The sequence below is a fragment of the Puntigrus tetrazona genome, chromosome 24 (assembly GCF_018831695.1).
Source record: "Puntigrus tetrazona isolate hp1 chromosome 24, ASM1883169v1, whole genome shotgun sequence".
Classification (NCBI taxonomy): Eukaryota; Metazoa; Chordata; class Actinopteri; order Cypriniformes; family Cyprinidae; genus Puntigrus; species Puntigrus tetrazona.
The window spans coordinates 1,944,414-1,955,184 of record NC_056722.1 but is presented as its reverse complement, the minus strand read 5'-3'; the positions used below and the strand labels follow the sequence as shown (position 1 = coordinate 1,955,184).

The 10,771-nt window shown below is 35.0% G+C and overlaps 1 protein-coding gene across 1 annotated transcript; it reads right to left on the bottom strand.

Moving 5' to 3' along the window:
• Nucleotides 1-1,052: 1,052 nt before the first annotated feature.
• rmc1 (regulator of MON1-CCZ1) lies at nucleotides 1,053-10,771 on the bottom strand. Its single transcript, XM_043227159.1, is given in 20 exon segments — nucleotides 1,053-1,402; nucleotides 1,514-1,739; nucleotides 2,650-2,718; nucleotides 2,825-2,929; nucleotides 5,247-5,324; nucleotides 5,468-5,653; nucleotides 5,774-5,880; nucleotides 6,682-6,810; nucleotides 6,888-6,941; nucleotides 7,038-7,082; nucleotides 7,176-7,284; nucleotides 7,937-8,042; nucleotides 8,141-8,230; nucleotides 8,330-8,433; nucleotides 8,579-8,719; nucleotides 8,815-8,901; nucleotides 9,410-9,466; nucleotides 9,547-9,631; nucleotides 9,979-10,055; nucleotides 10,585-10,771. Coding segments are annotated over 20 exon segments (2,034 nt in total). The 5' UTR covers nucleotides 10,684-10,771; the 3' UTR covers nucleotides 1,053-1,322.

The window sequence follows — 10,771 nt, the reverse complement described above, 5'->3', positions numbered from 1 at the left end:
TTTTTTTTTTTTTATATTAGTGTACACTATACTTTCTTATATTGGCATTAAATTGCTCAAAGCTAGTTAAGTGTTTCTGGTAAGCTGAACTGTTATTGAGGATTTGTTTTCTTTTGCAAATAGCGAGATAAAAATATATTTGTTGTCATTTCCATTCACCACTATAGAAACAATCACCAAACTGTGAGGACTTATGAAAGCCCGGGAAACACGAAAAGGGTCCCTTGGGATACATTTCTCATCAGGAAAAAACATTTAATTGTAAAGGCAGGTTTAGGTGGAATAGAACTATATATATATATATATATATATATATATATATAAAAAATATTAGTTTCAGTTGATGAGTAACTGATTGAAAATTCTGCCAACTAAAGAAACTTTTTTTTAATTGTTAACTATATTACAGACAAACTTTATGGGTTGACACAAAATTATTAATCAGGTATTTATTTGAATAAAAAACATCAAAATACGAATCATAACAATGTACCCAGCACTCATTCTATATAGTCTAGACAATAAGTCATTGGAGAAAAAATTCAGATAATATTTTCCATAAAGTGTTCAAAATGACGTTGGTGACATCACATGTCAACATACCATTTATGATTAATCGATTATTAGTTTTCAGGGGGGAGTTTGGTAAGTAACATAGTTAACAGAATTTTTGTGGACGTTAAAGAAATTAAATGTGATCTTATTTGAAAAAAAAAATTGTAATTGTAAAAGGTAATTAGGCCGTCAAAATAAATAATCTGGACTTCAATGTTATGAACTCAAAAAAAAATATTTAGGTGCCCTAAGGGCAATTTCTGGAAAAAAAAAATTGTCATCTATGTATTAGATAAAATATTTCTGAAGGAAATTGTTAGAAAAAAAAAAAACGTAATTATCATCAATAAACAGGAAATGTAAATAGAATGGCCCATAACTTGTAAGAATATAATTACCAATCCCAAACATCTGTGGATAGAAGGGTTGAATCATCTTCATAGATTATCAGGCCCATTCATTCAATTCTTTTCTGTAAAGAAATCTCACAAAGCATATTTCATATATGTACATATTATATTTATTATATACAGACCGTAAAATCTAGAGATTTGTTTTAAGTATATACATGATCGGCATTCACACATACAGTACAGACCGGTTAGTTTTTTGCAATGTGGTGATATTAATATATTAGTACTTATCTTTATCCTTCTGAAACCATCTGTAGTTTATGGCAAACATGCATATAAGACGATAAAGTGTCTCTTGTAACGTAGTTGAACTTTCTAGGGTTCAAACCCTTGTTTCTGTGTTCCTGTCATCTTTCATGCCGCGGCTTGTTTCATCAAAGCGTTGTCTCCAAACACTTGCTTAAAGTAGGCCACGTGCTCCTCACAGTGCTCTCCTGAAACAGGAAGAAGACGTCAGAGGAAGTCCGCTCACGTTTTGTGCTCCAAACGATGAAAACAAGGTACGCTTTCGCACCCTGGTTCGTCCGATGTCGACGAACACTTACCTTGGTTGAAACCTGGATTACCGCGCAGCCGCGTGTTCCTCTGCTCGAAGAAGCGGAAGATGGTGTAGAACAGCATGGTGTCGTTTGTTTGCCTCGCGGCGTCCAGAAACTTCCGGGCGGAGACGTTATCGTGGGCCCCGACGCTTCTTATGAAACGCAGAGCGCCCAGAACCTGCTGCTTAGACAGAAGAACCTCCACGATCTCATCATTGGCGGTGGAGAGCCTCTATAAAAATAATAATAATAATCAAACACATGTGGATCACGAAAGACGAAAACTATTTTTAAATGACAAAAACTACGAATCTATTGATATTTTCGCCAACTAATAAAAGGGACGAAAATGTTAGTCAGGGATCAGATTCGTTCAGGATAGGTCTGGTTAGATGCCTCACTCACGTTCATATCGCAGCCTATTGATCTATCCTTCGAGATACAAGCTAACATACACTTGCTGCACGTCTCATAAAATCTTCAAAAATCTCACTATGTGGGAGTAAGAAAAGAGCAGACGTAAGGATAAATTTAGTCCGGTTTCTGAGCCCAGTCACTGAAGCATGTACACACTGATAATTACACACAAAATTAAAGTCGAATTGTCCGTTTTGTCTATTACGAGTCTATTTCGTCTTAAGTGAACGTATACGGTAGGGTACGTTGCATCTGTTAATTTGGTTTTAAAGGGACAGTAGCCTAATTCCGTCACTGATGTTAATCAAGCAACAAAAGTAAAACCACTCACTGCTCATGGCTGAATCACTTAGTACTAAAGATTAAACTTATTTACATTATAAATATATGTCTGCTGTATGGTAAATATGGAAAACAAGTTGTGTAGAATGCATAATTAGCCTATATAACCATTAGTATTTCATTAAAAGGAAAAGCATGTTATTTATAAAATGTGGTTATATTTAACATAATGGCATTTTAGCTGCCTAAAGTTACTGTAGATTTAGTCAACTAAAATCATATGATATTTAGTCGACTAAAACTAAACACAATTCAGATGATTAAAATCGGACTCAAACTAAATGGCATTTTAGCCAAAAGGCTATGACTAAACCTAAATTACAAAATGAACACTGCTTCAATCATCTGGACATTCACGTGAGCGTAAACTGCTTTTTTGTTACCTTCAGCATGTCCAGAGAGAGCTGGTGAGCAGGTGGATAAGTGCTCTCCAGAGACAGCAGCAGACAGGCCTACAAACATCATTGACAAGTTCTTCATGGGGCAAAGCTTTAGAGAGTTTTCCAGACAGGAGGAATGTACGTGGAAGTATAGAAAATGGAGTCAGACTAAACTCACCAGCGGTTTGGAGTCGCTCAGGACGTGATACTGAAGAAACTGGTGGAGCATGTAGAAGAGGTTGTGCTGGACCAGAGTTTTGATGACTAGCTCATACAAATAATGCTGAAAAACAAAGCCTAGAATTATTACTTTAGTATTATTTATGTACTATCACAGTATATTTAAATATATTTGTCATATTTTTAACTGGCTTTTATTTTTTTTAAAAATTCAATGTTACAGTAAGTTAAAGTAAAGTGTATGTGCTTTTGTTATTTTCACTAGTTTTTTTTTCTAAAATATTTTAGGTTTCATATTTTCAGTGCTTCAGCTTAAAATTAACTTCCGTTAGTTGCCAGTGCTACATTTGCAATGTTTAAGTTTTTTTGCCCAATTTATCTCAGCTGAGCCCGTTTGAATAAAAATATAATAATAATATATATATATATATATATATATATATATATATATATATATATATATATATATATATATATATATATATATATATATATATATATATTATTTTTAAATAAAATATTTTGTTATTTTACTTGCTTAAAGGAATATTTCACTCAAAAATGAAGATTCTGTCATAATTTAGATCACCAGCCTTCTTCAAAATATCTTCTTTTATGTTCAACATAAGAAAGAAACTGGATTTGCATGTCCATGGTTCTCTGATGTTGCTTAATGGTCATGTAAGTTGCAAGTAATCAACTTAAATAATATTCAGATTTTTTGTAGATTTTCTATTTTTTATTTTAAAACTACTGACTTGCTGTCATTTATTCAACACATTCAGTGTTCGTAAAATTAACCTCGATCACTGTTTGTAGATGTGACTAGACCTTCATACTTTGATAAAAAAGCTTGTCCCATTGCACCCTCTCTCTCTCTCTCTCAACAGCCCTACAAAATAAAGCCTAAAAAGCTCATAAACAAGTTTGCTGCCTTAAGCTACTGTGCGTTCAGTTGTTACTGTTTTAAGTCACTCTTAACGTGAAATATCACCTAAATGTCAGACAAGTGAACAACTACATTGCTATTTGTAATATTCCCACATATTTTGATCAAAGGCATAGTTTAAGGAATGCCCCCCTCGATATAAAAGATGTTGAAGGAAGAAGTAACGCTGGAGGCCACTGCAAAGATTATCATCAAGACGCTCAAAGCAGAATGTGTCTAAGCAACCAAACCGCCTATCAAAACATCCAACAAGCCCAAACACCTGGGTCAGGTGAAGGTGAACCTGGGATATAATCAACGCTTACACCAGAGCTTACTAATGGAATGCATGTTTCAGACATACCAAGCTGTACAAATAATACTACCTATGTTTATGGTTTTGCAATGTTTACTTGTTACAGATTACATGCAAAAGATTTTCAGCTCTGATTGCAGGTAAATATATCCTGACGTCTCAAATGGACAAAGATTGAAAAAATAAATTGTAGAATAGTTCGCCCCAAAAATGACATTACTTGCTCACCATTGCATCCTCTATAGTGAATGGGTGCCGTCAGAATGAGAGTCCAAGCAGCTGATAAAAATAGTCAAAAATAACATTTTGTGAAGTGAAAAGCTGTGTGTTTGTGCAAAATAAATCCATCATTAGGATGTTTTAAACTCCAACCCATAGCTAAAATGCAAAACCCTTATTTATGATAAAAAAAATAAATAAATAAAAAAATTACAGTAAAAAGGCTTATCTCAATCAGCAGAGAAATACACAAAGAATAAGCACCAAAACAGTAATAAAACAGCACTAAAAAAATTTTGGATGTGGGAAGACAAGAGATGCATTTTTTCACTGGAGGAAGAATTAATACTTACCTAGAACCCATCCATAATAAGATCTTATTGAGAAACAGTTTTTCACTTCACAAGAATTTAATTGATGGACTGGAGTCATGTGGATTACCTGTGGATTATTGTGATGTTTTGATCTGTAGTTTGAACTCTCATTCTGACGGCACCCATTCACTCCAGAGGATCCATTGGTGAGCAAGTGACACAATGCTCCAAATCAGTTCGGATGATGAACAAATAAACTCCACTACTTGGATGGCCTGAGGATGAATTTAACTTGATGGACTGAACAGGAATCTGAAAGTCATGTGATGATTACCTGTTCAAAGAAGACAGTTCATAGCATTAGAATACAAAATAGCAATCCATATTGTGATGTTTTGATCTTGTTTGTTTTCTCAGAAGTCTCATTCTGATGTCTGGATCACACATTCACTCCAGAGGATCCATTGGTGAGCAAGTGACACAATGCTCCAAATCAGTTCGGATGATGAACAAATAAACTCCACTACTTGGATGGCCAGAAAGATATTTAAAAAAATAAACTCACGAAACAGAGGATGATGGTACCCCTAGAAAACACTGTGTGATAATATGTGGTGAACTATTACTCTTGTGCTCATCATACCTGAACGGGAATCTGAAACTGGTTGAGAGAGCGAATGTACTCCATGAGAACTGCAATGATGAACTTATGCTTCACTCCCTGTTCAAAGAAGACAGTTCATAGCATTAGAATACAAAATAGCAATCCATTCGTTACAATCCTTCACAGAGAGATACCAGGGAGAGAGACAAAATGGACACAGGAAGCAAATTGCATCCTTAAAAGAAATAAAGCTTGTTTGCCTTCTTCTCAGTGAAGTCAGACAATGCAAGACGAAATTCTACAGAGAAATGTACTAGCCAGTGTCAAAAGCTTGGTACATGTCTGACTGATCTATCACCGCCTATTGTAGTCCTTCTTTGACCCTGCCTTTTATAATCTTTGGAAGTGCTGCAGCGAAAAATAACCCTGGGTCCTGATTCCATAGCCTGAGAGATTGATGATTGATAAAGGGTTCATAAAAAATATAACTAGAAATCATTTCTAGAAACACCACATTCATATATTCAAAAAAAGGATCGGTGTGCAATAAAACAATCTGTACCGACCGCAGTATACGCCTGCTCTGCATCCAGGTACTCTTTGTACACTTGGTTGAGTTTATCAAACACCGTGGCCACCACGGACAGGTTCCCTTTATCTCCTCCTGTAAGCACTGAAGAACAGGACATTCATTCATTAAACAGGCATTTTACCGTCTGGATCAATTTTGTATCGTCTTGCAGCGCTGTTTTGTAAAGCGTTTTTGGTAACACTTTGTTTTAAGGCGTTGTAATACAGAATAATTACCTAATTAGGTCATTAGCAGTAGCCAAATAAAATCTACTTATCATTGTCCAGCTAAATTATGAAACAGCATGTAATTACAGTTTGTAGTTATGAAGATGTAAGAGGTACCTACTGCTACATATGATACAGAGTCTGTAACACAGCTACTTACACTTAAGTACAATCTCGATGCACTTTATTTTAAGTAGTGTATGCCTGTGTACTATTCTGTATTGTTAATGTAATTAGAAAGAAATTAGATGCATTTAAGCTGTGTACTAATGCATTAAATCAAACTAGGGTGCAGCTAGATGGTAGACAGTGTAGATACACATGAAGTGCACTTAAGTACAATCTTGAAACACTTTTATATTAATTTATAATTATGTTGTATGAGGACACATACGAGAAAAAAAAGTATTCCATAACTTACATGGTAAGTACATTTTGTTTTATGCAGGTACAACAGCTACTACAAAGTACTTACTAAGTAAATACTATGAATTATGGACATCCTAAAATAAAGTGTGACCGCATTTCCAGTAATAATTACAATAATTAGTTACTAAACCTGAACCTACTCCTAATTCATGTAGTTACCTTATAACAGGACTTCTTTCTTGGGTAAGTACACAGGAAGTACACATAGTATAAAATAAACAGTATGTGTTGCTAATGTGTTGCTTACTTTGCGAGCATACAGACAGGATGACCATTTTGCAGTCTCGTCTCCGTAACAGGAAGTCCATGAGTTTGCCTTTATCCTGCAGGAGATTCAGCGTAGGCTGGAGCTTCACCTGGAGGTACCACAAATATCCTGACAAACAGAGAACATGTAATCACTCTCCGTCACGCCAAGATTGTGTTTCATTTGTGCATAGTTTAGTAAAGTACCTTCACTGGCACTGATGATGATATCCGGCTGAAAAACACTCCAGGAAGACGAGTCTTGAATGTTAAGGAAAAGTTTGAGACGGGCAGGTAAGTATGGCGTATTTCGCATCTGAACTTATGGTAAATTTTACAATTCATTCATGAGGATACAAAGTTCGCAGGGCACCGGGGCCTGGCTTGGAGCGGCTGCAGGTCCTGTTAGGGTGTCGAAAGAAAGAGAAGCATTATGAACAGAAGCCAAACAGGTACATAAATGTGGTGTAGCTTTCTAGATGAATTACAAGTCACCTGAATGCAGGATCTTGTAGGGATTGATGGATCGAGCAGGAAGCACAGGCTGATGCACATTTAATGCACCATCTAATTCCCTCAGTTTTATATCATAAATTAGTGAAGTCTGAAATGCAAAAAGATGCAAGCATTTCAAACAAAGTTCAAATCAGATCAGACCTCCGTAGGTTTGCTGATAAGGTTTATCCTACTTTTACACTCGGACGAATTACATAAATACATGCATAAGTTTAAGTTTAAACATTTATTTATTTAAAACATTCAGAACTTGTGTTTTTGCTCACGTTATCATGATTTAAAAAATAATTTTTTATTTAAAAATTAAAATTAAAAATAACCTAACTGAAGTTTGATTAAATTAATTGGAATGCACCATGAAAAAAAATATATATACACACATATATATTCAATTATTCCTAAATTATCCCGAATTATTCACGAAGATTTCATCTAACATAATTTAACATTCACTTTAAGTTCATCTTTAAAACCACAAATAATTTAATAACATTATCATCAAATCTCAAAATTAATATTGGTTTATATACAATACTTTATAATGCTTTTTTAAAATTATTCATTTAAAATTTAATTGATATTAGCCTGAATTTTAACAAACGTGCATTCCACATATTTAGAATTTTAAAAAAAGAACTAGCAAAGCACACTGTTAGTGACAAGTTCATTATGTTCATCCCAATAAACTCCACAAATGCACTGATCATGTGATTAGCGGTTTAAACGCTTGTCAAACTCACCTGTGAGCTCTGATGGTGCACCACAACTAAATTATCCACCACGTTTAGAGCAAACTTGCCCGTGGTGTTTAGTTTGAGCACATGGGTCTTCCTACAAGTGCCTTCTCTAAAGTTAAAGGAAAGAAGAAACAGGTTAAAAAAAACTGAATCTGAATATTGCAAAAGCATAATAGTGTTTATGGGACAATAGCTTATTTATTGTACCTAGGAAGATGGTAGAGGACCACCTCGGCTCCAGGACTGTTGGTGGTTCTGGAGTGATGCTTCAGATACATCACATAGAGCTGATCGTAACTACAGATGAGAGAAAGAGCGTGACTGCCGGACTTAAACTAACCAATTCTTGCACAATGATAGTTTAGTGTGTCTCAGGTGTTCATGCACACGTCTTACATCGTAGCCACGGCGATGTCACGTTCAGAAAGGCTGAGTTTGGCCGGTTTGGGAACCGCTGGCAGTTCGATCTCAAACTTGGACATCTTCGACATGGTGGCAGTCTAGAGAAAGCGACGGCAGGATCAGAGCAGTATGTTTCGGGTTATAATACAGTAGAATCAGAGATGCCCTCTTGTGGTAGGATGTCTGCAGATGAATAGACATCCTAAAAAAAATCTACATTAAACAATAAGACATCAAACTCACCTTGAAAGCGAAAGGCTGCAGCACATTGCCCTGAACAGTGGTGGAAAGGAGAAGAACGGCCGTCTCCGGGCAATACATGTACCAGTTCACATTGATGCTCTGGCTCTTTAAGAGCTTCAGGGTTCGTTTATCAGGCAGCACCTAAAACAGGAAAAACAAAAATTCGCTAGTAAGAACGACTTGTTTCGTTGGGGGGAAAAAATACATCAATTTATTGAACCGATGTAAGGTGTCACCTGATAAAATTCTATTCCCTGATCAGTAACAAACACAATCTCGTTCCAGTTGGTCCAACAAAATCCGAGAATACTGGCATTCTTTGTCTGCAAAACACAGTGCATTTCCAAAGATGAACAATAAGATTTAAAGTAAGCAATTCATTCGTGTATGATTTAAGGATTAGTATACTTCATCAAAATGGTAACAGTGTGAAATTTTTTAAATAAAGAATTTAAAATAATTATCTATTTGGATGCATTTCAAAACGTCATTTATTTCTGTGATGCAGTGCTGAATTTTCAACATCCTTATTCCAGTCTTCAGTGTCACATTATCCTTCGGAAATAAGTCTTATATAGATGCTCAGGAAACATTTTTTAGTATCGGCATTATGCTAAAAACAGTTGTTTAATAGTTTTATGAAAAAAAAACCTGAATTCTCAAAAGAACAGCATTCATTTGAACTATAGAATCATATAACATTTATGCATTCTTTCTGAATAAAACACAAATAAGTCTTCTTGGCCCCCAAACGTTTGACTGGTACTTTATAAATACATAAATTAACTATTTAATTAATTATAGTCAATCTCTGTTTGTTTAGGGATGTACCTTGCACTCATGGGAAAATTCCAAGTGTGGATAGTCAGGAATGAAGTTCATGAAATCCTAAAAAAAAAGAGAAAGAAAGAAATTCACTGTGCACAGCAGCTGCATTTATTGCGACAGCAGCCATCAATTATACTTACAACAGATTTTGTGGTGCGCTGCACAGCTAAGATTTTGTTCCCCAATGAGAATTTGATACACTTCACCTCTCCTTTGTCATCCATTCTGTCAAACAATACACAGTTCATGCTTACCCGTGTGATTTTTGTTAACTAAAAAAAAAAAATAAAGCTTGTGCGAAAGTAAAATATTATATTAAAAACCTAAAATTAAACAATAATAAAAAAAATTATTTAACATTAAACGTATGCATTAAAATGACTAACATTAAAATAAAAATAAATTAAACGTTTAAATAAAAAACTAAAAAGTACATGGAATTACTTTAAAAATGTAATATAAAAATAAAAATATTATCAAATAGTGTGTAATATAAATAATTCTAAAATAACTTTGATGTCTGCATGATGCATATAGTATACAGATGTATAAAGAAAGTCTAGGGGACTTACCTGAAAGCCACTGAGCTCTTGTCATCGGGCCCTTTAACCACAACACCTGTGGCCCCGCCGGACCGTACCGCAAACACCTAAAATCACAAAAAACACCAACTTTTTACGCTCAGAATGCATAAGGTATAATTCAGCAATCATTCAACACCGTAGTGTATAGAAAAGTATCATTTGGCACCACTGTATATCCACACAATTTTTTGATATGTGAACAGATCACTACATTTTATTCCAAACAACCATAAACATGGTGACTAAAATACAAGACTGAAAGTTACAGCACATAACAGGGTTACAGTCATCCAGTCATTAACGTGCATCTAAATATCAATATATTCATAAACATGGGCTAATTAAGTTATGTATTTAATGCATTAAAAGGGCCACTAAATAGTACATTTACGTGCCAATCTAATCGTTTGTTATGAAGTTTTATGGAAGCATTCATCTACATCTACATTACGACTGCGTCCATGGAGATAGCGTTCAAAAAGCGCCAAAAATGCTGTCTAGTAAGACAGGGCATTAGATTTTGAGACACGGTCATAATATCCCTGTATAACGTCGTATCATTTTCACACTTCATATTATTAAACGCGTCCTCACCTGTTTGTTTGCCTCGTCGAAAAACACATTGTTGACGCTGGATGCGTTCTCAAACTGCACGGGGTTTTCACTGAGCTCTAGATAATATTCGTCACTCATATCGTTTTACGTACAGTCGTTTATTCCAGAGCTTTTTCGTGTTTTTACTTTAGCTGGTGATTCCACTTCCGCGTCCGTCAAAAGTGAG